A 26,678-nucleotide genomic window follows, 5' to 3' on the forward strand; every position below is an offset into this window, starting at 1 on the left:
TTATTATTATTATTATTATTATTATTATTATTATTATTATTATTGTTGTTGTTGTTGTTGTTGTTATTGTAATTTAAAATTTTCATGTGCAATGCATGTGCACATTTAACTATGATATATCTAAAATTATTAATTATTGCAAAAAAAATTTCTCACGTATAATGCACATGCTTAATTACTAGTAAAAAAATAGAAATACTAAAAAGATAAAATGAAGAGGAAAAAAAGAAAGAAAAAAGGAAACATAAAAAATGAAAGGAGAAAATAATAAAATAAAAAATGACAAAAAAAAAATATCAATACAAGAAAAATAAAAAGCAGCAAAGAATACAGAAAAATATATAAAAAAAGGGGAAAAAAAGAAAAAAAGGGGATATATCAAGGAATGCATAGAAAATAGAAGACATCCTTTCTTTAAGAATGCATAAAATATACTCAAATAAAAAGGACAAAAAAATAATGAAGTAAAATAAAATAAAAGTCAAAAGGGAATTTCTCGTTAAGTATTGTAAGGACCTAGTCCATATCATGCAATGCTTTAAAAATCTACCCAGAATAGGAACAACTTTGGCCACCAGTTTCTAGGTTAGTGGTTCGATCATCCAGTTTGAATGGATGACTTGTTGCAATTAAAAAAAAAAAACTTAAAACAAAAATGGCCAAAAACCATTGTCCGGGTTAAATAGGCTAATGGTTTGACCGCCCAGGTCAGCATGTCATTGATCTATTCAATGATTTTTAGCAACAAAGAGGTAAGGGGCAAAACAGAACTAGATTCTTAGACGATTTTTGGGTCAAACGGTTTGACCATTTCAATCATGATAGTTCAGAACTATGATACCAAGTTTCACCATTTGGAGTCCCCCAAAAGTAAAATAAAATAGGACAAATTTCTTAAAGTACCCCAAAGTTTTAGAAAATTGACTTATTCATCCCTAATATTTAGAAATTGTCTTAAACTATTAATAAATTTTCTTACAATCGACGATCATTGATTACCACTAATAGAAAGATTGAGAAGACTTTTTCCCTTTAATATTGTTTAAACTTTTAAAATGGACACAACCATTGATCTATTTCTGCCTTTTCAAAATAATAGAAGGGAGAAAGACAAAGCTAACTAGCTTGACTATGCAACCTCAAATCAATATACACCTCCAAACAGTTTCCGCTACCATGTTTAGGCCCGTAATTTATCTTATTGGAACTTTAAGAAATTATTGTGGGCTTCTGCGTTCCCTCTTTCATGAAAATTAAAAGTAGAAATCTATCATTTCTCAAAACATTATTCTAGATGACTATTTTCGAAGAAAAAATAAGATATGACAACGACCAATATTTCCGAACGTGATTTCTTAGCTTCAAGCATTCTGTTGATAAGCGGAGGAACTGAACAGAACACTCCCAGTCTTGTTTCCCCGCCCAGAAAGAAGGAAAAGATAAATGGAAAACAAAGGGTGTTCTTCAGTAGTTTCAGTAGTTTTCAACCTTCAAATCAATTTTACCAGTTAATCTTTAATCTTAATCTAATGTAGGCCTTTTCAATGGAGGTAACAATATGACCTAGATCACCCAGTCAAACACGGACACACCAGCCCTTCGTTGAAATTCACAATCTTTCTATGCAATGGTCGGACTCATGAATCCTCTTATTCCATCACCCAATTAATTGATTCGTCTGAAACATTTCTTTTCAGAAGAGCTTGTCATCTTCTCCACGACGTCATTTTCTCCCTGAACCATTTTGGTTTTGGAGCTTTGTATATTTCCTAGGTCCAGGGTGATGAATGAGCATTCTCAGGTTAGAGAATAATGGGGTCTCTCCCTACTGTTGAAACAAGATTAAGCACTGCCATACTTTCAGATTTTAGGTGTTAGGGATAAAAATTTTTAAGAAAGCAAACTAGAGGACATTTAATGGTATGGGAGGATTTAGTTAATTGTTAGAAAACTTAAGGATATTTTAAAATTATTACTAATAAGTAATAAGTAAAGTTAGTAAACAGCAGTGGTAAAGTACATCAATTTCCTAAAGCTTAGGGGATTTTAAGAAAAAGGAAAAAAATTCATTCCTGAGCCCGGTCTAACCATCATCGTGACTTCGTGAGACTAGGCTTGAGTCAAGTGTGAGGAGATGAGATGATTTCATTCCTCAATCAAGGCTGGGACACTGTTGGTTATTGAGGGATGTTGACTCTAATCAATTCAGGCCACTGAAGCTGTTAATCCATCTTACGAAATGATGTTTTCAGATCTTAACAGGAAAATGCTGTGGGAAACTAATAAAATTGGTAACCAAATAAAGTAGAAATAAAAATAAGAAAGACTCAAAAAATTGTGGGCTGGCATAGGAAAAACTGGTAGATTTCCTATAACTCTGATGCATCCCAAAAAGCATTTGTTTTAGGGCTAAAGATGTTTCAAAAGGGGGAAAATAAAGAGTTTTACTGTTGGAAAAAAGAGTCACATTCATCATACTTTAAATTGATTTAGGGTCATGGCTAATCCAAGAGGCTGCCAAAAGAATGCAGCAACATAATGTGAAAGGTGTGGATTAATAGTACAATTCTAAGTAACTATTATCCATAATTACCACCAACTGCAATCTATCTGCTTCTGGTTGTGCAAAGTACGTGCCACTCCACAATAGGGATGAAAAGTTGAAAACAAAGCAAACTCAACACTAAAATGCATAATGAACAGTTACACCCCTATTGAACGTATAATTACAAAAATTTGGTACTTGATGCTTTTCAACAAAGACTTATTACAATAAGCACAATAAAAATTAAATATAATGCTATGAATTAGAGACAAGAATGATGATATATGTTAACTCTTGAATTCGTTTTCTAATCTAGTTTGGGAGCCAACAATTCAAATTTTGTATAAATGAATCTTCATCTGGTTTGGAAGTTAAGAAAGTGTATAGAGTGGGCGAATACAAAGGCAAAGAGAACTGCAAAGCCAACGGTTACACAGGCAACAATTGGCAGCATGTCATGGTGAAAACCAAAATAAGTGCTTAGAAAATTTTTTAAAGGGACTTCAATTCCTTCATATGTTAACATGGTTGTTGTGATATCTCCAAATTGGGAAGCCACTAAACCATATAGCGTCCATGCAACAGGGCATGCCCAATAATACCATCTCCACCAAACAGGGATGCTCTGTAAATTGCAAGTGATTGGTTAAACAACTTGAACAAAAACATAAAGGAAATGTAAAAAGCTATATGGTTTACCACTCACAGCTCTGGGTATCAGGAATCCAGCAAAGATCATCCAAAATCCATAAAATGCTGTAGACATAATTGCTGCAAATGGGGCATTGGGAGTCAATGCGACGGTCATCATACCATAGTATGTGTAGTAGAGGAAAGTGAAGAACATGAAGAAGAAGAACCACAAAAATTTAGCTGCTGTCCAATGGAAGCCTAAAGTGGAGTAGACAATTAGTCCATATATGACGGATTGCACAAAGGTGTAAGGGAGCTCCATCATTAGCTGTACAATTCACAATTTGTACCAAGTTTAAATAATCACTTTTGATTGACTGTAGCATGACATTTCTTGGTCATTTAATGCTAGAGAAATAAGTTTTTGCAGATTCATGTTACCTGGGAAAAGGCATATGGAAGAGCAGAATACATGCCTGCAGCTCTTTCTCTATAGAAAACACTCCTTTCAATGTCTACTACTGGCTGCACGGATGCTGCATTACTGAAACCTAGGAAAACAACTGCAGCATACATGGATCCCATGGCATTGAGAAAATCTTGTTGCTTTTCACTGGCATATTCATCATAAGAAATCAATATGGATGAGAAAAATGAGTTAGTAGTTAATTGGGATTTCCACTTGAAGTTTTTTATTGTGGATGCTTACATTTTGCTTCCCATGTTCCAAAATATGCTTCCAAGTAGTATAGCACATATGGAAGTGAAGAAAAAGCGGACAGCATTGTATTGTGGATTCCTCCAGTATGACCAGTGTTGCTTCCAGAGACAGGCCATTGCTTGAACCCAGAAGGACTGTGAGAATCTGGTTTTGAAGTGTATATCATTGGAACCAGGGACTGGTTTATTCAATTCTTTTATTATTGCTTTGTTTTTTTGATAGAGAGTGGAGTTAAGGTAAATTTCTGCAAAATCTACCCCAAGATGATTTTCAGAAGCTATTGAAGTTGCTTCCAGCATCCATGTTGCAGGATTAATTCCAGGAGATATCTTTGGGACTCCGTCAATTGCTTCAAAGTAGTTGATAAGCTCCTGTGAGTGTTTTCCAAGTGGACCTGCATATATTACTTGTCCTCCCCGTTTCATGAGTAATAGCTGTTCTAGAAAACAAATTCACCAATAAGAAAGGAGGCATATTAGTTCAAAGTTGGTGTAAAATTTTGTTCTTGGGTGTTGTGTTGAATAATTCATTTTCAAATCAAACCTCATCAAATGACTCAAAGATATCAATACTGGGTTGGTGAATAGTGCAAACTACGGTTCTTCCTGTGTCTACTGTGTTCCGGACAGTTCGCATCACAATTGCTGCAGCTCGAGCATCAAGACCTGAAGTAGGTTCATCCATGAATATAATGGAGGGGTTGGCAACAAGTTCAACAGCTATGGTGAGACGCTTTCTTTGTTCTGTCGAGAGCCCCGTAACACGTGGAATGCCAACTAGGGCATCCTTCAGATTGTTTAGTTCAACCAGATCCATGACCTCCTTCACAAACATCTGCATAATGGTTTTGAAGTTTTTTCATTGCATAAATAGTTCACGGTAGTAATTTAGCATCTTCTATAAAAATTTGAGAGTGGTTCAATGGAGTCTACCTCTCTTGTTTTCACATCCACTTTTGCAGGCAACCGAAGCCAGGCCGAGTAAAGAAGAGACTCATAAACAGAAAGGTTGGGAGAATGAATGTCATTTTGCTCACAGTAGCCACTGATTCGTGCAAAAGTTTCTTGCTTCTTTGGGTAGCCAGATATGGTGATTGAGCCCTCAAAATATCCACCAGTTTTCCGTCCAGCAAGTACATCCATTAGGGTGGTTTTCCCAGCACCACTCACTCCCATCAAACATGTCAAGACACCTGGTCTAAAAAACCCACTTACTCCACACAGTAGTTGGAGATGGTCCTCTAGTATCCCTTGCTGTTTCATTTCCTGCATCAACACAACAAATGACTTGAGAAATATATTATTGCCTGTAGACAGGATTAGCTTTGCTAATTGGGAAATCTTTCTCTTGTTAGATGAATCAAAAGTTTCATTTTATCAGGGAAAACCATCTCTTTTTTGAGCAATTTCTTTTCATTTTACCCAATAGGATAGCGTATTAGAATGAAAGATCCATTAGATAAGGAATAATTGGTTCAATTCATGAAAACTTACTCTAGGCATGTCGACGAAGTAATTCACATTGTCAAATGCCATGGAAAGTGGTTTAAATGGCAAAACCATTCCTTTCCTCAGAGTCTTACTATGTTTGCCTGAAAGTACCAATAACATTATATTCAAGTGTAGAATGCATATAACCTTCTAGGACATATTCTAAACAGATATTCTTTGTACAATGGTTAATTATTTTTACTACAATACAAATAATAGCATACCAGAATCTTGTACATCTCTGTTTTCCCCATTTATAGATTCACCAGAATCAGTTATTGATATTTGAGGCTTACCAAGAGCTGAAAAGACAATAGGAGAAAGTAAGTTTTAGAGAAACCAACCAGATTGTGAAATCAACATACAGGATTGATTTTCTACTCACGGTTTAGATATGCCAATGCGACAGTATAGAGAATGTTGAAGAAAATGTTGAATGCCAAGAGGGCCCCATTTCCTATCCAGAACCACTTTTGTTCTGGAAATAATCCCCTCAGCTTCAGAAGTATCTCCCCTCCCTGCAAAATAGGCTAGATTTTATTGACTATTATACATCTTAACCTGCTTATTTATTCCACTGAAAACCAGGATATACCTCGCCCCATCTACTTGCTAGGAATTCATTTACGGCAATCGCATTCTGAGCATACATTAAAGGAGATGCCCAGTACCCCCAGAGCCACCATTTATGTATATCCTCTGTGATTTTTAGTTAATAAAGAAATACACTTAGTACACAATAGTAATTGTAGTCTGATGTTTTTTCTTTTATCTAGTATGCAAAAAGAGAAGGTTCATGTACCTCGAGAAACCACAAATCCACCTAGAATAAATATGATCAGTAGAGCAAATGCTCCGAATGTGTTAGCCACAATCTCATTCCGTCCCAATGCCGCAATGAAACGGAATAGGGAAAGTGACATTTGATGAAGGTTGAACATTAGAAGCAATTGGCAAAAAAATCTGGGAAGCAAATAGTAATAGTATCAGACCGAAGAATCTGAAATAAGATGTAAATCTTGAAATTTAATCAAATGAGAGAACACCTTCCAGGGTTTGGTGCCAAGTCAACTGTGTAATAGGTAAGGATTACCCAGATGGAAGATTCAAATAGTGACACTGGAATTCTTGTGATAAATGTTGAAAGTGAGTAAATCCATGATGGAAAGAACATGGCATCCCTCTGCTTGTAGAATACTGGCAATTTCATTATTGTCATCTGTCCTTCTGCAAGCCCATTAAACAGGTTGTTGATCAGTCCAAAGAAAAGGAGACCCATGTACTTTGATCCATCTTGTAGAGAGCTATGATCCATTTCTGTCCGTAGGAAGACTGTCATTGTTACGGTGGCAACTACTGCAATCTATGACACAAAGAAGGAAATAAAGCATTGATTAGTTTGACAACTTTTTCAGTTTGAAGGATAAGGAAAATACTTAGATGGAAGATCATTTCCTCATACTTGCACAGCTTTGAAAATGTAGATGAACGCACTCCTCTTCATTAGAAGAATTTCTCGATCCAAGCATGCTTTAAAGAGCTCTTTTCTTGGAAGCCCATACTTTTTTCTTACAAGGGCAGCTGGGTGGCCTTTGGACCTGTCATAGGGAACGGAAATTTCTGTATACAGTTCTTTCCCTACATGAAATGACCAAAAGTCTTGAGAGAATTCCTCAACTGGGATGTAACGATATGGTTGTTCCTTCTTGTACCAATATTGCTCTTGATCCTTCTTTGATGTCACCTGGTTTTGATTATACTTCCTAATTAATTATGAATACAACAGATAAGGAGATCATTGCTATAAATACCCTTGGATTTCTATATGAAGAGGGAAACAAACCTCTTGGAGAAAATCTGCTATGCCTTTCCTCTCAGGACATGTAAATCCCATCATCTCAAAAAATTCAAGAATGGAATCTCGAGGTCCATGGTAGACTATCTTGCCTTCAGAGATGAGTATGATATCATCAAAGAGGTCAAATGTTTCTGGTGTGGGTTGAAGGAGAGAGATGACCATGGTAGAATGAAAGACATGAATTATATGCTGCAGACACTTGACAATCTGGTAAGTTGTTGAACTATCCAGCCCTGTGGAGATCTCATCCATGAAGAGAGCGGTAGAAGGACCCACAATCATCTCACCTGTGGTCACTCGTTTCTTCTGCCCTCCTGAAATCCCTCTCCTCATATCATCTCCCACAATTATGTCAGCACAGATATCCAATCCAAGCAACTGTATGTTCATGGTTACTTTGTGTCAGTTGACTATCTTATAACTGCAGTCTGTGTTAGTCCAAAATCATGGTGATCACATCCTTATAGTGATTCATTAATGAACAGAAAGCCTATGTGCACATATTCAATTTGAATTAATCATGTTTCCTCACCTTTAAAGTATAATCAGTCATAATGTTGGATCTCTGGCCTTCAACAGCTGCTGCCTGAGAGAGAAATAAAAGGATTTCATTAAGTCATTTGTTGAAAATTAATTTGTATCTTTGCATGTTTTGTTTTTGTCATTTTGTTTACCTTCATAAAGAAATCTATATCTGGGTCTGGTTTAATTGATTGTTTTTTCTCTCTTCTTGCAAGTTCAGAAAGGACATCTGCAAGATTTGTTGAAAGAGTGAAACCCAATAACCACTGCATGCATAACACAAGCATTCTTTCAGGTTTACCTTGAGACCCTTATCTAGCTTACCAGCTAGAGCCAACAAAAGGGTAGTCTTTCCGGAACCAGGGGGGCCGAGAAGCAGAGTCAACCTGTCAAATGAATGAAACTTAGTTGGTTTCTTGTGATGCTAAAATTTTGGCGCACTTACAGAGGAACAGAATAAAACGGAAACGAATTTAATTTAAACAGTTCGTTTATTACCTTCCAGGTTTGATGATGCCACTCACATCCTTGAGAATCCCAACCGACCTTTTCTTGCTCTTGTACATCATAAAGGAGCTCAGAATGCTCTGCCAAACCAAATGAATACTGATTAAACCCAACCCATTTATCTGGGTAGTGAACTCACCATTACTGCCCTTCATTATATATTCCTAAGCTCACCTCGACCATATTCAACGAGGAATTCAGTAGCGTTGGCATCGCTCTTCGACCCACATACACCTCTGCTCCGACGTTGAGATGTTCATAGCGTACTTCAACTTCTGGCAATGTAATCCCCACTCTGTCAATCCTTTCACGAAGCTTTTGCACAAACAGCTCATTATCATGATCAACAATGTTCACAAGCCTGTCAACGAGGTTTCGTCGAGCCTCAAGATCAATTCGCCGAACATCAACCTGGTCTTGGATATCGTGCCCGCTCTTGCTCTTGTCCAGCTTCAGAAGCGAGACATTGAGCCTGTCGTAAGTGGGTAACTTCTCCAGTGCAGCCCATTTAAGCTCCTCTTCATCGTCATTGCTTCTACGAATGCTTGCTGATGTCGTAAAAATGCTTTCACCACTTCGAAACATCCTCTGGCTTGCTTCCCGTAAGCTCGACGACCGTAGGCTCGCCGCCCTCAGCGCTTCGATTCCTTCCGTCTTTCTCATTGATCCCGACATGATCAATTAACAGAGCTTCAATGGCAGTCTTCTGAGAAGCCTGAGTCAAGAACTTGAACTGATCAGCATTCTGATTGCTTTTGTTAGAGAGGATTTCTTTTTTTTATATACCAGTCATGTAACACATACGCACAGACTAAATGCTTTTGGCATTTGACTACTGTGACAAACTCTTGGTACCTTTTTGCCGTTTGTTAGTTGCAACTGTTTTAGCTTTTTATCGATCTATTCCTCTTTTACAAAAAAAAAAAAAAAAAAAAAAAAACGGAATACTTTTTTTATTGGAAAATAACTCAAGCCTCCCTGCAAAGTTTCTAATTTTTTTTCCCTGTTTTTTTTCAAGAAACAGGTTTGGACTGTGGACATCTTTATCATGCGCACTTGAAGACCTCCATCCCTTAGATACCTGTGAAATAGGCTAACAGAATTTTATTAGTTCTCTTTCAGAACTAAGAGTGAAAAAGCAATGTTGACAAAAAAATGTAGTGCTAGTGTTGAGATTTATGATTTCTACAAAGAAATGATGACTGTTCCTTTATGAACAAATATAGATGTTCAAAATTTTAATTTCATTCATGTTTGACCCTAGGTGTAATACGTACTCTCAAAATACAAAGAAATGATGACTGTTCTTTTATGAACAAATATAGATGTTCAAAATTTTAATTTTATTCATGTTTGACCCTAGGTGTAATACGTACTCTCAAAATCAAATATACCATGGTATTTCCAATTTTTATAAGGGTGTTCATGGAAAATTGAAAAATAAAAAAATCGAACCAAATCGAGTAATTTCTAATTTCAACTGAAAAGGGGTTGATATTTGTTCCTCACACCGATTTAATATGCACATTTCACCATGTTTTAGAAACATCTCCCATGAAATAATAATACACTAGTAGGGAGATGTTTTCAATATGCGGTTGGGATGAATTGTGAGGTTGATATGAAGAGTAGATCCAGATTCGCTGAAAAGTCCGATTGATCGAATTGATCGATTCAGTATTTTTCAAAAATTGAAGGGATTGGTTTAGTTTTTGGTTGATCTATAATTGATTCTGTAAGTGTGGTGGTGAGGCTATATACAGAGGTTTCGTTGAAGGATATAGGAAGATCGGATGCAGGAGTTAGGCTAAAAGTTAGGACAAATGAAAATGATAGAATGATAACTTCATTATGAGATGGACCCCTATTTATAGGGAAAGATCATAAGGTCCCGAAAGAATGGAGCCAAAAGCATTTGATTCCTACTAGGAAAGGGAATATTGGATTCATCAGGGAACACTGCTAGGGTTTTGTCATGTGTCTTACGAGATATCTCAGGGACGAACTTTCCTTTCTTTTGATAATTCTCATAATCCACATAACGTCATTACTTAGCTGGCACGCTCTTATTAGGCTTACAAAACGTCTCATCACGTGCATAATTTAAAAATGCACGTGTATCTAATATTTATTCCTGGTTGTAAAATAATTTCACGTTTGCTGTGGGTCTGCAATAGCTTTGAAATCATTGTAGGTTCATACACATCCAAAACTCATCACGGGTCTGTGCATGTCTAAAACTCATCGCAAATTTATGTAGGCCAAAGTTCATTGGAACTTGTTTTGGGCATGAGTTCGTTGCAAAAATGTGATGGGTTATGAACTCTTCACACATGTACCTTTGTCATATTGTGGGAGGGGTTTTCTTGTCATTTACTTAGGGATGACATGGGTTGGGCCGGACTGGGCTTTGCACTTATGATAAGGGCTATAGCTTAGGCTCAGGCCCGGTTAGGCCTGGGGTTCTGGGCCTGAAACTTAAGCCCTAGCCTAAGTCTATACAGGCCCGGGCCTGATTTGGGCCAATGTCACTCATATATAAAACATTACATATCTATATATTAAATGACATAATATGCATATAAGCTTATTTTATACATCATATAATATAAAATATTACATATAATATAAATTATACATGTCATGTTATAATATTTATATATAAAATATATAATATAATATAAAATAATATGTATACATATGTATACATTATACACAAAATGTGTAAGTTTAAATATATACAGGTTGGGCTGGGCTTGAAGTGTTAAGTCAAGCCCGACCCTAAAATTTACAAGCCTAATGTGGGCCCGGACCCGAATTGGGCCTGAACACAAAACTCATAAGAGAATCTCTAAGGTGTTGTTATTTATTTGCATTGAATGGACCTTTTAGGTGGACTTGTTATGTTTCATTAACTTGGATTTGTTAAAGGATCCTTACGAGTTACAACATTTTTAATTGGGCAAAGCCAAACTAATTCCAACCCAAATATTATTTTTGGGTTATGTATTTTTCTAAAAACTTGTATTAATTTTTCTATTAATGTTTATTATGATTAGATAAATTATTGTTAATTTTTATTATTCTAAATTGAATTTAAAAATATTTTGTTTTATTATTTTTGTTAGTTTTTTAATATTTTGGTTAGATTTTATTTATTTTTATTTTAAGTGGAATTTAAGGTGTAACCTATAAATAATAATTTCAAATTTGATAGCTAATTTAAAATATCTAATGAAATATTACACACATATACTTACTAATACTTGTTAACTTGTTTTAGTATTATTTATTAATACTTATTTTAATATTCTTAATTTATCTTAATAATATTTTGTTTTAAATGACATCATGTGTTGGTATTATATATTATTAATTATTAATTATTTGACTACAATTACATATATAATTTTTTGATTAATTTAGGCTGTGTTTGCTTTGAAAGAAAAGGTAGGGAAAGGCAGGGAAACCTTAACAAACCTTGTATAGGTTTTCTCACATTTCCCTTCCTTACCTTTTCTTTCAAACCAAACACAGCCTTAATATAGTGACATCGTAGAATTTAATAATGACAAAGAGAAGAGCTCACGGTGGGGACCATACTTCCCATCCTTGTTCCCATTTTAGTAACCCCCCATCCTTGTCTAGGGGGAAAATGAACCCCCATCCTCAATGGGGAGGAATTCTCGATTAGGGGCCTATATTTTTAATGAAAAGTTTGCTTTGGGATTTGGGAAATTACTTACTTAAAAAAAGAAAATTCAGTAATCTAAATTGTGGGGACTTCACTCCCCATCTTCTTCCTGTCCTTGATTAGGTATCCTAATAATTCCTCATCCCCATCCTCGTCTTCACTAGAGCACCCTCCATCCCCAACCCAATCAAATTGGGGAGGCTAGATACCTAATGCATATCCAGCTAACTAAAGGCCTGTTCGTTTGTTTTGAAGTCTGACATCTGAAAATGCAATAATTATATTAAGATGTATATTGGTATTGGTGAACTTTTCTTTCCTCTGAATTCTGCATGCAAAGAATATTGTTTTGAATTTTGAAAATTATCAAATATATATTTTGACCCTATGTATGAGAGTATTTTATTATCTTTTTGGGATATCATTGGAAAACAAAAAATTGTATGATTGCACTTTAAGAAATAAGAGATAAGAGGAAACAAACACCTAATTTTCTTTTAAAATTAAAAGATTCCTCTTAAGAGATAAGAGTTAAGAGGAAATGAACAAGCCCTAGTTAAGTTGTGTTATATTTATTAGGTTAGTTTGGTTTTGTTAGTTAATTTAAGTTGGCTAAGTTAATTTAACTGATTAATTAATTTATAATGTTAGATTAATTAAGTTAAATTTAATAAGTTACTAATTTACTTAATTGACATATATTAAGTAAATTAGGTCCACTTGATATAATAATTAGGGTCTATTTGGTTTACAATCATAATTATAATCCTTTGGAATTGGAATTAGAATGGTTTATTCCCTTCACTTGTTTGGTTCAGACTAGAAACGGAATTGGAATCAGACTTGGTTGGAATGGATTCTCATTCCCAGTATAGGGCGATGAGGGAATGCCATTCCGATTTTGGACCTATATTTCCTCAAACCAAATAGATCCTTAGTTTTGAATATGTTACATTTATCAAAAGATAATTAATAGAAGAAAGTGAGGGGAGGGAAAGAGAGACTTTAGGTAGTTTGTTGGCAAGGCATGCAAAACTTGGCAATGAAATAAATGGATCTTGAAATCCACCTTTAAAAGAACTAAGGGGGTATTCTTTTTTTGGATTTTAAGGGGGGGGGGGTGGAATTGGTCAATGGAATTTTGGTTCCCATTGACCAAGAATCCATGTTCATTTTTCAGATTTATGTAGGGATTATGGAAAGTTTATTTTTCTAGGTATCACTTACCCAAATAAGTGATACCCATCTCCTAGGTGGGTACATAATTTTCCCAGGTAAGAGGAAAGTTGCTAACACTTGAATGGGACAAAAATGTTCCTTTTAATAATAGATTTTGATGGATAAAATGATTATTACCTTATTTACTTAGAAAATAAAAAAACATGGATAAATGTAATTACCCAGGTAGGTGTTTCCTAGGAAAAACATACCCAAGTAATTGCATTTACTCAGATAAATAACTTACCAAAAAGCGAGCGGGGCCTAAGAGTAAGAGGTGTTTTATAACCCTTTATTGCAAGAGTGACCTCACTCAGATTTTAATATGACATAAATGACTCTTTAATTCTTACCCGAAACCTTACTTCTCTCTTTTGCTTCTCTTTATTGAGGGGAGCGGCCAGGGTTATTAATAAACCATTTTCTTCCAAATTTCTTTTTTTTTCCTTCTTCTTTCACGTAAAAATAGCTCATAAATTCATACAGATAAATATGTAAAACAATCTCTTTTCAGATATTATGACATTTAAATATTCAAACAGTTCAACTGCATTTGCATTTTAAGGACATAAAAGCAAAAAAGAGAACTGGTTATTTAGTGTCCACAGCCACATTCAAACCATTTTTGCTTTCGCAGAGTTGAGAGTTCAGTTTTACCAAATGCCACCGAACCTATTTTTGAAAAGCCCATGGTTGACAGTCCGATTAATGGTTCTGAATCTCATCAACGATGAACTCAAATCCTCTGAAAAGTTGCATCCAACGGCTAACATTCAACATAAAAGTGGTCCAAAATTATCTATCGTATAACTTTCGTGTATGTGATAAGTAGTTCTCTAATAAACTCCATGATTCCCATTCTTATCTAACTGATTCATCCTATCAACACGAACAGAGAGAAAAAATGGTATCATTAATCCCCAAGTGATTTAGAAGTATATATCCTTTTCTTTGTTGGTTACAGAGTGGTGGTAGTGGTTCAAGTGGGTTGGCCCATTTGAAGAAAATTAATCGTGCGTTGGGCTTAATTCAGGCCTTGGTCCATTGAAAATTTAACTCCCAACCTAACCCAACCAAAATTGCACGGTAAAATATCATCTACCGTCACAAGACACCCACGTTTGAAATAAATAAAAGGGATCGTCTTGGAGTGTAAGGTTGCAAATTTGTTACAATGAACACAATCATGAATTATAACAAAAAGTACAGATGTTTCCGATGTACAGCTGTAGGATCTTGTGGTCAGCAGATCCATCCAGATTCTTTTATTAATTCTTCTAGCTAATGAAATTACAACCATGCTTTCAATGAACTTTCAAAAGGTTACTGCTGGCCCCATTATTATGTGTACTGTGGTCGCATGGTATGTTTCTACACATCATGATTTGAAATATTATAATTGTGTTAAAATGTATTAAATGAATGTTTATCGAGCGTTTTCAAGATATTGTGTGTTATGAAACATGAGATTTTGATGTATTCCAAAATCTATAGTGTGTTTAAAATGGTAGGTTTTAGTCACAAATGTGATATTTGTGTTAAAATATAGTAAATTAATAATCGTTGTCTTAAGATATGGTGTGTTCTGAAACATGAGATTTTGATGTATTAATCCAAAATTTAAATGCATTCTAGGGCATTGAATCTGCTATCCACTATTTGTTCCCACATCTCAACCCACAGGATATAACAGTTGTGAATTAGGAATACCTCTCTTTTCAATATTCACAAGGAAATGTTTCCAGCACACGTATGGATAGCAGATCTGGAGTGGCATTCTAGAACCAGTTGCAGCTGGTTCTAAAACACATGATGGGATTAAAAGGATGCATTTTTGCATGTGGCACATTATAAGACCAATTGAATCAAGCATCTACTACAGTACTAATAAGCATCCCCATATCCAAAATTTTGCCCATTTGGTTTTTATTGTAAGAGAAATTCCACCTCCACCCTCCTCAATCTCACTGCAAGCTTATGCAAGAAAAAAAATCTCTAGGGTTGGTTAATTGGATGATAGCATCATTCATGCATGGGCTTTGCCAACACAGCCCCTCAAATAAAATAAGGATTTGACAGCCTATAACCTCTTCTAGTTGCATATAATATAACCTATAGTTTTGATTTAAACAGGAGAAAACTTTGGCTGTCCAGTGTTCAGAACCTCTACAGCCATGCCTTGGACACTGTTAGCATGAACTATCGTGTGGACAGTGCAGGCTGTCAAATATTGACCACCATTTTTTATTTTCTTTAAAACAAGGCCTGTTATGAAAGGACTTGAAAACTAAAGAATGAAAAGAGATCCTCAGCTTGGTTATTAAAGACAGTAGCGATGAATCCTGTGTATGAGCGGTGATAACCCACCTTTGCTCAGAACTTTAAAATGATTATGAAGCTTTTAGGTGGTGCTGTGCTGTGCTCATGGTTGTGTTTTTGGTGTGGTGGTAGTTCAAAAATAGTACTGTGTTAGTACTATGAAAGACTCCCGATCTAATACCCACAAACAAGAATGCTACTATGCTCAATCCAGATCTCCTACCTACTATGCCCAATCCTACTCACACTTACCCATATGAACTACGGTTGTGCATTGGGTACATCTCTTCATGAATGGTACGTAATAATGTAAATATATAGGATATTCAAAATTTATGGCTGTAGTGATGTAGTTGTGGATAGGAGATCTTAACACACTTATACCTACTCACAAGACATTGCAACAGTATATGAAAACATCTCTCCATGAATGAAGATGTATAAAAAATATTCTTGATATGTGGCTGCAATGTCTTGTGGGTATGTATAAGTAGTGGATCCTTTTTTATGGTGTGGGTGTGGTTCAAAATTGAAGATGATGGTTGTTTCACTCTCTTATTTGGTCAAACTTGGTTACATAAGAGCACCTATGCACACAATCAATGCATATATTTGTATTCCATTTAAATGGTTTCAACTGAATGTGTGTGGTTTGAAAAAGAAAGGGGAGAAATATGAAAACAAATTTTTAAGGAAAGGTAAAAATCATGGTTAAATCGATGGAAATTATTGTTTGGTGGAACACGGGGGATTCAAGGTGTTGAGAATGGGGGGCATTTAGTATCTGGGGACCACAAGTTTGTAGTTGTGGTCCCATAACTACAAGTCTACAACCTGAGATTCATGAATAAAAGAAATGTTTTCGGTATTTCAAAACCAAATTAAATGAACAGCCAACCACATCACGTTTGTTTTCCAGTATTAGTGGGTTGAAAGGATTTCCGAGTGATTTATTTATTTGAGGAAGTAATACTCTGTTCAGATTAGGGTAAATTATTTATCAATGTACACCGAAAATTGTTAATACGTGATTAGATAAAATTGTCTATTCAATAATACATGGGGAATAAAAGAATATTGGTAAGTGCTTTTGTCCAGATAAATGCATTTATCCAGGTAAGTCATTTATCAAGATGTGAACGAAGCCTTTGTATTTAAAAACCACCCATACATGGATGGAAGCAATGCCTGATACATGTGAAGTGTTTCAAGGGGTGCAATTTGGGCGACTTGGGTTGTACTTTTGTCAAATTTTGAATGGGCCCTATTAAATGCCCGAGAATAAAGCAATGTAAAATTGGGGGTCCAATTCGGGTGGGCTGGTCTGGTTTTAATCTCAACCCAGGCCTAACCCTAAGAATTAGGCCTAAAGTCCAACCCCAAGGTCAAGCCTGAATATTCAATCTCGGCCCAGTCTGTACTGAAATTTGATGCACTTGGGTTAGGCTTGAACCCTGGCCAGGCTCGAATTTGAAAGTCAATCAATACTAAAATTTAATATAAATATATATATACATACATGCATGAATATGATTTATCAAAATAAAAAAAAAGCATGTTATATATATATATATATATATATATATATATATATATATATATATACACACATAAATAGGGTCATATTCTTACTACCTAAGGACTAGGCCTGAGTCCAATCCGAAAATAAAAAAGCCTGGCGTACTTTTGGGCCTAGCTCAATTTGGAGACCATAAATCCAAGCCTAACTAGTTTAAAACTGGGGATTACGTGGATCTAAGCTCGGGTTGGACCTCCCGAAATTGCACCCCATTGTAAAATGCTACTTGGATTACATGAATGGGCGCAATAGGCTAGCCCTTCTCCCAAACCCCAAAAAGCTATCAAGCACGTTTTGAGTTTCCCTCCTGCTGTCGTGTAGGTATCCCTGAACTCTTCCCATGGCAGATCCCTCCATGGCAGACAAAAACCTCCTGAACAAAATATCAGAACTTCTCTTACCACATCCTAATACTCCTATTGAAGCAAAAGAGAAAGATTCTTCTGATGGGAATGCATGGCAAAGAAGCGTGGTGTTCAAAGTTTTCATAGACAAACCAGTAAAAACCGTCAGGCTGAAAGAAATGATTTCAAAGGTTTGGAATGCTGCAAACTCTGTAATCATAAATTTCATAATAGATTCTAATGAATTAATTTTTAGTAATTTATTAATTTTTTGTGTTAAGTACCTTGTCATTTGGTCTGTTTCTAAGTGATCAATAACTCATAGGCCGAAGTAAACTTTTGCTGGATGAGGACCTGGATGCCAAGTTAACCAGACCGAATTGGGGGCAGATTAGGTGCCAAATTAACTGGGACGAGCTGGACAGGTTAGGTGCCGAATTGACTGGGCCGAGCTAGGCAGATTAAGTGAAATGCTAAACAAGTCGCTAAAATGCAAAAATGATAGCACAACGAACAAAGAACAAAGAACAGGGGAAACAATCAATAATAAAGAAGCTAAAGAATCGAGGTCAAAATTGAACCAAAATCAGCACAACTAGCAATTAAAATTAATTAAGAATAAAGGCCCAAGGTTACGTACACAAGCATAAAGAAAATATAGAAGTTTAGGAAAGAGGTAGATATATTCTGATAGTCTTTTCTTAGAAATTGAAATAACAAAAACACCTGAAAAGAAACCACAAGAAAATTGATACAAATTAGAGAATAGCTAACGAAGAAAAAAATTGGCGGTTTGTATTACGTGCTAAACGGAATAACTGGTGTTAATTAAAGCACAACTGTTGAAAAGCAAAAAGATGGGCCAGTCGGTGGCTCACCGAATTTGCAATCGGTGGCCCACCGAGCTGAGTCCACCATTTATTTGGTGGCATACCAATTAATTGGTGGTATACTATTTGTAAATGGCTGGTTATGGTTGGTTTAGCTATGAAGAAAATTTTCATAAATGCCCATTATATCCCTCAGTTCAAGTATAAATATGGGTTCCTCAGCTCAAGTATTTGGATAAAGAGGTCCCTCAGCTCAAGTATAAGTGGTGACTATTCATTGTGCTAGTCAAAACGCATTATACTTAGCAAGAAACCATGTCTTTCATGCACGGATTAAACACATTGATGTACAGTACCACTTTGTTCGTGAAGTAGTTGAAGATGGGCATATCTCAATATACAAGATCCACACTAACAACAATGTTGCTGATATACTGCCAAAGCCGATGATGAGAGAAAAGTTCATCTGGTGTAAAACTTCTTTGGGACTTGAAGCCACATAGCAAGAGATGATTTGCAACTATTCTCGAGAGGGTTTTTCATTATGAAAATTGTCTTCAAGTGGGCAAATGTTGAAAAACAAAAAAGTGGGTCAGTTGGTGGCTCACTGAATTTGCAATTGGTGGTACACCATTTGCAAACCACCGGTTGTGGTTCGCTTAGCCATGAAGAAAATTTTCATAAATGCCCATTATACCCCTCAGCTCAAGTATAAATAGGGGTCCTCCTATGTTATTTCTTATTTTTTCATTCTCCATTTTCTTTCAGCGTATAGTGTATAGAGTGTATTGAGAGGAGTATTGAATTGTGTGTATTGAGTATCGGGTACGGGTGTGATTCTGGTGAGATCATTTTGTATTTTCTCCTATTTATAATAAAAAGGAAGCTCTGAGTTACTGCCCGTAAACGTAAATAATTTGAGCAAACCACGTAAATCTGATGTTCTCTCTTTTTTATTTCTTTATTACCATCTGCTTTTGTCTATTTTTGTACACTTACACATTATGTTATTTTCGCTGTACAGTTTTAACGATTACTTCAACCTAAAGCTACAAATGAAACGAAATGAAATGAAGAAGGCTCTAATAACAATTTGAACTTACAGAACATGGTGCCTATCTCATTCCTTAGAGCTCTCACTTGCTCTCTTGTCTCTCTACCGCGCGCTGATTACCACCATTTTCGATTGGTTAAGAGGATCGAGTTTGAATCTGATTACTACCCTACTGAAATTTATATTGTCATGTATCACTAGCAGAAGTCAGAGTTTGGACACTGCACTTGATCAGAGTGGAGGAAACATCGTAATTTGTATAAGTAAAAAAGAATTAAATTCGAGCATTAGTTTACCATTAATCAAATATTATCAAAGAGTTGACTCTAAAGGGTTAATTTCGTCCCCTACCGTCTAGGAGCAAAAATGAAATAAATTCATTAAACGACAAACAGTTGGTAGGTAAATCATTAATATATAATTGTCAAGAGAAATGTTAATTCACCCATTTAAGAATATGATCGTGAAGCACATGCAATCCCGATATATATATATATATATTTTTTACTGAAAGTTGCATTTCCCAATGCTGGCCTTGGCTTCAAATCAAATCTATAAAAATTAAATTAATCATAATATTTAAGATCATATGAGGTTAATTAATAATGCGTTTGAAGGGTGGTTATCCAAATATTTTAAAACTTAGATTTAATCATTATTTAAAATATTTATAAAAATACAGTAATTTATTCTTTTATGATTAATTGCACACGCCAATTCTGTGGCATGCTATGCGAAAAAAGTAAAAAAAAGAAAAACTGTTTAGTTGGTGTTTCAGGCGGTTTTGAATGGAGATGGTGCATCACAATTTTGATTCCACATGTCATTTGTTACATGGTTGATTTATTTATTTATACTAGTAAATGTGCATGTCTAGGGATATTGTCATGATAATGATTAAAGTATGAAAAATTAAAAAGAATTAAAAAAATTTCAGCACATCCATAATATCATATTATTCACAATACATCCATTGTGAAGCAATGTTTTGGATTTATTTGGCCATTAATAGATGAGCCTCATATGTGCTACAAGAAAAGATTGAAATCTACATCAAGGAATAAACAGCTAAGTAAACAAATTAATACATTTGAATATTGTTCCTTCACGATCATCTTTCTTGGACCATGACTTCACAACCCATTGTGAAGGGGTGGAACCTACACCTCATGTCTTGTGTAGTTTCTAATCTTCAATTAAATAAAATTCATTTTCTGTTGATAAAAAATTCCAACTTGTGCAAGTTACATCAACCATTTGGACCTGGTCATATTAAATAAATGACAAAAAAAAATTCTTATAGAAAATAGATCAAACCATTCTGGTTTTAATATTTTTTCATAAAAAATATTAAAAATTGCAATTGAGGCCAAAAAAGGGTTTTTTGAAAAAATAATAGGGCAAGGTGCCATAACACATAGATCTTGAAAAGTTACCCAAAATTGATAAAAAAAAAAACACCACCTCAATATCCGACATTAGAATACAAAGTTATGACCTCCCGAAATTTGCATACACATTTAATGTACAACAAGTGACCCAGCCACTAGGTAAAAGTAACACCCTTGGCTGGACATGGGTTTGGTTTGGTGAATAATGGCAATTTCATTTTTAAATTTTTATTAATTAATTAAATTAAAATTAAATTATAGCTCCCGAAAGTCTTTCTCCTCGTCTCTCCTACTTGGATTCTTTTATTTTAATTTGTTATTATTCTTTTGAATGAAAAATAAATAAAACAAAAGAATAAAACTAAAAATAATGAAGTGGTTTTATTTAAAGAAAGCATAAATCAAATACAAATATGATACACCACACACTTCACACGTTTTATGTAACATGTTACAATTTAAGACAGAATGGCAAGAAAAAGAAAATAGAGAAAGTTTAGAGGGGTATTTTGGTTATTTAATGCCTTTCGTCATTTGACTTAACAGCCAAGGGGGTATTCATCCCAATGTAAAAGTTCAAGGAATCTTTGTTGCAAATTAAAGTATAGGGGGTTTGTGGCTGACCCTATAGTACATGGGGTCTTTGTAATTTACCCTTTTTAAATTTCTCTTTTTTTCCCTTTTTTGTTTTCAAAATTGCATAACTAGGTTGAATTGATCAAATCAGATTGGTCCAATTTGGCCTAAACTAGTAATTGAAGTTAGTGGGTGGAATGTTTTCGAGTATTCAAATTACCATGGTTTTCGAATCGTCATTGACCTGGTCGGTCAGACCGTTCAGCCCAAGAACTGTCCAGGCAATTGATTCCGTTTTACACCAAACTTGGTCCTTGGCCAAAAACTGTTAAATCAGTCAACAACCCATTGACCCGTTGAATTATTCAACGGTTTTGACAGTTTTTTATTTTTAATTATTATTTTTTTATTTTTTTGTTAGAATAGGCCATTTGTTTGAACCAGATGGTCAAACTGTCAACTAAAAATTGGTGGCCAGAATGATTCCATTTCCGGTTCGTTTTTTAAGACCATGCAAATTACTCAAACCTACTCTTTTTTTTGAAAGTTGCATAATCTGGTCAAACTAATCAAACCAAATTGTTCTAGTTCAGGTATTCAAATAACCCAACCCATAACTTCATCTTCTTGATACATAGCAATTTTTAGGCCTCTTGGCCCATTTCTTCTTTTTCTTTCTTCTAATCCTAGGAATCTAACAAAATTGGGAAACTTCTTGAAAAATTCAGTTCAATGCAATGGCACCATAAGACAAAGGGAACAATTCTTGTTCACCAAAAAGGAATTTTAGAAAAATAGTAGTGAAACTTTCACATACTTTATTAAAAAAAATAGTGAATTTCAACAGATTTTTTTTAAATATAATAGAAAAAATGTTTTATTGAAAGCAAAAGAAAAAGTATAATAGAAAAAATATGGATTTTAAAATTAATATATATACATGTACATATATTACATGTACAACATAATTATACATTATTTATTGACAAAATATATGTTTATACATACATATACATAACATATACATGTATATGCATATATGTATAAATTTGCATAGTATTGACGTGGCATGGTCTCACCTATTTGACCCGGTGACTTGTGACCCAGAGTCAAAAAACAGTTCGGCCTCCGAAGTGGTTTTTGAAACATTAATTTTCGTAGAACTTAGCCTGAGTCCTGAGTTATTACAAATTGGTTATATTAAAAGTATAAAATTCAAAATTAAAATGCCCCCAAGTATGCAAATAATCGGGCAAAGCTTTAATTTCTAGTACTGAAAATAAAAATAAATAGAAGATCACAAAATAAAAAAAAAAAAAAGGACAAGAGATCTGTTCAAATAAAAAGTTGATGAATTTTGAAATTACATAGCATGACACAAAGAAAAAAAACACCATTATTGGTCCTGTGGCTCCTGCCTCCTGGATAGCTCGATTGATCTCAAGAAAAGACTGTATAGTAGGTTTGGATGGCAGTAAGAATGATGACAAACGATGCAGCAAAGAAAGCAATTGCAGTCCAAGGGCTTCTAAAGTGTGTGCTCAACATTTCAGTCACTGAGACCCTCCACTTCTCTTTTGAGAACCTTCCAATCTCACCCCTAATAGCTGAGAACTTATTAGGGTCTGCTACATCTCTTGCCAACCCATTAATCAACTCGGCCGCTTCTTCATCGCTGCCTAGGAAGTTGACGAGTACACCATCCGATCTCAGCTCCTTCACGTCATCAGCATGATCAATGAGCGAGTCCAAGAAACAGATCCAGGATGTTATCATCAGATCATCATGGCCATGATCAAAGCATGTTTCATAGGCTATCAAGTTCAGAAACCTAGCCTTGGCTGAAATGTCGATCACTATTCGAGGAAGCAGCACGTCTCCATAAATGAGTCCTGGTCGGAATTGGGCACTCTTGTAGCTACAGGATTTGCTCATCTTGAAATTGATCCCCACTGTTCTAAGTTCCTTAGCTGAACGGATTGAGTGCAAAAGGAAGTGCTCCTTCCTACTCTGGACTGAGCAGCAATACCCAAATGAACAGAAGCAAACCAGTCGCTGAAGCATGCTATAACATGTTCCAGCTGAATGAGATCTATCTCTTGGATCATTGCTTTCCACCAGCTTCATCCAAAGAAGGTCAAGGAGATGAAGAGGTAAGTTTTCATTCCGATACCTGTAATAATCTTCTGAAACTAAACGGTTGGCTACTTCGACAAACTCGTTCAGCATTCCGTTGCCTGCATCTTGGGGGAAAACGAAACTCATCAAAGTATGGATGACTAGAAATGGAAGCTGGTTCTCCAGCAAGAACAAATCTGTTGTTACTGAAACTATAGCATCATTTCTTAAGCCCAACAGATCAGACTTCCCCTCCATCACGCAGTAGATGAAAAAAACAAGGAAACAGCCATCAACGAACATTATATCTGCAAACCTTTTACGGCTGATTGTGAAGCCCAGAGAGCCCTTTGCATAGCAAGTCATTGCTTTTCCTGCTATCTCTAGCACTTTTCTGTACAAATATTGTATATCAATCCCATCATCCGAAAGGAATGAACTAAATTTCCCCAGTACTGTTGACTTATTCTTCTCCATTTGTATGTATTGAGGTTTGCCATAGTGAAAGGGCCCGATTGAAACTACCAATGGATCATAGATCTTCTTGTTGGCTTTGACATTTCGCATTTTCCATGGAACCTTCTGTACGAGGGACATTCTGTGAGGTTTCACGGTTTGTTGTTTAATGGAGATCATCATCCGATCCGTTGTAGGAGGGTTGTTTGTCACCATACCTTGTTCACCCATTTAGATAACTGAAAGATTAACTGAATTTTTGTGTACTTTGTTGATCCCGAACGATTCTATTCACTCCTAATAAAATCATCGAGTGGTGCGGCTTAATTAGATTGGAAATGCAGTACTTATTTAATTATTCAACAATTCTGAAGTAAAGGAACTTAAAAATGATATATGTGGTCTAAGTCTAAACGTGAGAAAGGGAGATCGATATTCTGATTGATTGAGAGAAAGAGAGACTAATTAGTACTGAACCGATGTATAATTGATTTAAATCCAGAGTCCTGTTAGCCTAAAAAATGATACATAAAGCTTAACTATTCAACTTCAAGCAGGAAATGAAAGCTGCGTTTGGTGCGTTTTTCTATACAATCTTTTGACTGTTTATAAGTCGAGAAGGCTGATTTTTGGTTTATTTCCGTTTAGTGCATATAAGATCTAGCTCTTAAAAGACTGAACGCTGAAAAGATATTGTGTCAAATGAAGCTTCTTACGCATTTCGCATTTTATTCATTTGCTGAAAGACACACATCTGCTAAACGTATTTCAAACTGCTCAGATTTTCATGCAAAAGCTGAATGCATTCTTTTAACTGACAGAACTAACAGAAGATCTTCCCAAAATGAAACATTAAACGACCCCAAGCCAATAATATATAAGAAAAAGATCCAAATAACAGTAAGAACTTTAGAATATTGTGTCACGTTCCAATGGCTCTCTCTCCCGCTGGCTGATTGCCACCCTATTCATTGGCTAAGGGCTATAGAGAGAGTGCCACATATTAAGCCAGGCACACAAAACCAATTCTAGTCTAATTCGGATCAGATTCAGAGTCGTCAGAATTTCAATATTGGATTGGATTTCGGTGAATCTGATCCAAAATCACACCGAATTACAACACCCTATTCTCAAGTAGGGGTGCAATTTAAATGGATTCGGATTGGGCTATCCTATTTTTGAATTATGGAATTATCTCGCAGAGCTGCGGAACTCACGACTCTATTAAAAAGCAGAATTATCAACTTTTACACAAATTTTCAAGTGGATGAGATCGGTCGAGTCGAGTGGTCTCAGTTGGAGATGGGATTGCACGTGTTTATGGACTGAACGAGATTCAAGCAGGGGAAATGGTTGAATTTGGCAGTGGTGTGAACGAGATTTAAGCTGAACAGTTACCGGTTTTTCCGGTTCGATTGTCTGATCTGGTTCGATTTTGAAAACCAATGCATTAACAACTACCAGCATTAAGAAAAATTTATTAAACACATGGAAGTAAATGTTATTATAAGAGTAATAACAACACCAAATAAAAGTACGTGGTTGTTACATTTGAAGGGAAAAACTGTGTATACCAAAAACCAATAATATTAATATAATATAGGAAACAATTCTGCAAAATATTAGCACTATAAATAGCAGATGAAAATACCTCTACAAAGTGTTAAGAACACAACAACAAAAATGAGAATTGAAGAAGTAGAAGGAAAGAAGAAATGAGAGCATGCATTCAAAATAACCTAAGGGGATATAAATAGGAGATAAATGACATGTAAGGACAAACATTCATTAAATGAATGTAGTGTACTCTCAAGAAACAAATTATTATAATTCCACTATAAACATTGAAAAAACCCCAAAAGGCATTTATCAAGTTGGCTAGATGGCAAACATGGGTTATCCTAAAATAGAAGCATATTAAATGTTAGAAATAAGAAGGTGAAAGAAATCCTAAAATAGAAATAAGAAGGTGAAAGCAAGGTTTAAAATATCGAAAATCTCAAATGTATCAGAAAGGTAATTTTAAGAGACGTATCAAGATACGCTTTAGATACGCATGCGTATCGGAGAAAAAATAATATACACAGATATTTTTAGAAACACTATAAATACTTTAATAAATCATAAAAATATATCAACAATTGTCACATGATGGCACATTGAAAGGTATTAACGAAGGAATATTTAGACAATTGTCATAAACAATAGGGATAGAGACAGTTAATTTTCAAACAGTAGGGATATACTTAATCAATTAGTTAAATCATAGGGATAATTTAAGAAATTTATCTTAAAATTAATTATGAATCAAGATTATGTACACAAACATAAAGAAAATACAAAAAATAGGGAAGTGATGGAGATAAATTCCAATAGTCTTTTGTTAGAAATTGAAATGACAAAAACATTCAAAAAGAAATAACAAGAAAATTGATAGGGATTAGAGCACAGCTAATAAAGAAAAAAATTGGAGATCCTCTATTTAGTATTACCAGACTTGGATTACACCCGGCAATTGGACTGGTGAGACTGATAACCCTGTGAGCTTCATCGGTCCAAATAGACTCCTAGTCTTTTTATGGTTTATATTACGGACTAAACGATATAACTGGTGGTAAGTTAAACCTCAATACTTCAACCTAAATTTACAAATGAAACGAAGGAATAAGAACAAGGCTATAATAACAATTTGAACTTACAGAATATGGTGTCTATCTCGTTTCCCAAGCTCTCATTCTCTCTCTCTCTCTCGGACGGCGCTCGCTGATTACCACAATACCACCATATTCGATCGGTTAAGGTTCGAGTTTGAGGTTGATTACT

At 35.1% G+C, this 26,678-nt stretch overlaps 1 protein-coding gene and 1 pseudogene across 2 annotated transcripts; both read right to left on the reverse strand.

Annotated features, from left to right (window-relative positions):
- Positions 1 to 2,684: 2,684 nt before the first annotated feature.
- Positions 2,685 to 9,041, reverse strand: LOC148845130 (pleiotropic drug resistance protein 1-like; annotated as a pseudogene). The gene is made up of 18 exons (XR_016101742.1): positions 8,451 to 9,041; positions 8,268 to 8,356; positions 7,922 to 8,155; positions 7,780 to 7,833; positions 7,233 to 7,625; positions 6,852 to 7,133; positions 6,436 to 6,752; positions 6,192 to 6,352; positions 5,985 to 6,088; positions 5,775 to 5,907; positions 5,614 to 5,691; positions 5,393 to 5,490; positions 4,832 to 5,164; positions 4,443 to 4,733; positions 3,888 to 4,333; positions 3,620 to 3,791; positions 3,252 to 3,506; positions 2,685 to 3,170 (listed from the first exon to the last, which is right to left on the reverse strand). The product of XR_016101742.1 is annotated as a pleiotropic drug resistance protein 1-like (transcript).
- A 13,499-nt stretch (positions 9,042 to 22,540) lies between these two features.
- LOC148845131 (UPF0481 protein At3g47200-like) lies at positions 22,541 to 26,645 on the reverse strand. Its single transcript, XM_088953132.1, has 2 exons — positions 26,555 to 26,645; positions 22,541 to 24,152 (listed from the first exon to the last, which is right to left on the reverse strand). The coding sequence occupies exon 2, from the start codon at positions 24,084 to 24,086 to the stop codon at positions 22,722 to 22,724; it is 1,365 nt and encodes a 454-aa protein (XP_088809258.1). The 5' UTR covers positions 24,087 to 24,152; positions 26,555 to 26,645; the 3' UTR covers positions 22,541 to 22,721.
- Between the last annotated feature and the right edge of the window lie 33 nt (positions 26,646 to 26,678).

Source organism: Nelumbo lutea, chromosome 7, assembly GCF_056320005.1.
Source record: "Nelumbo lutea isolate HS-2025 chromosome 7, American lotus-T2T, whole genome shotgun sequence".
NCBI lineage: Eukaryota > Viridiplantae > Streptophyta > Magnoliopsida > Proteales > Nelumbonaceae > Nelumbo > Nelumbo lutea.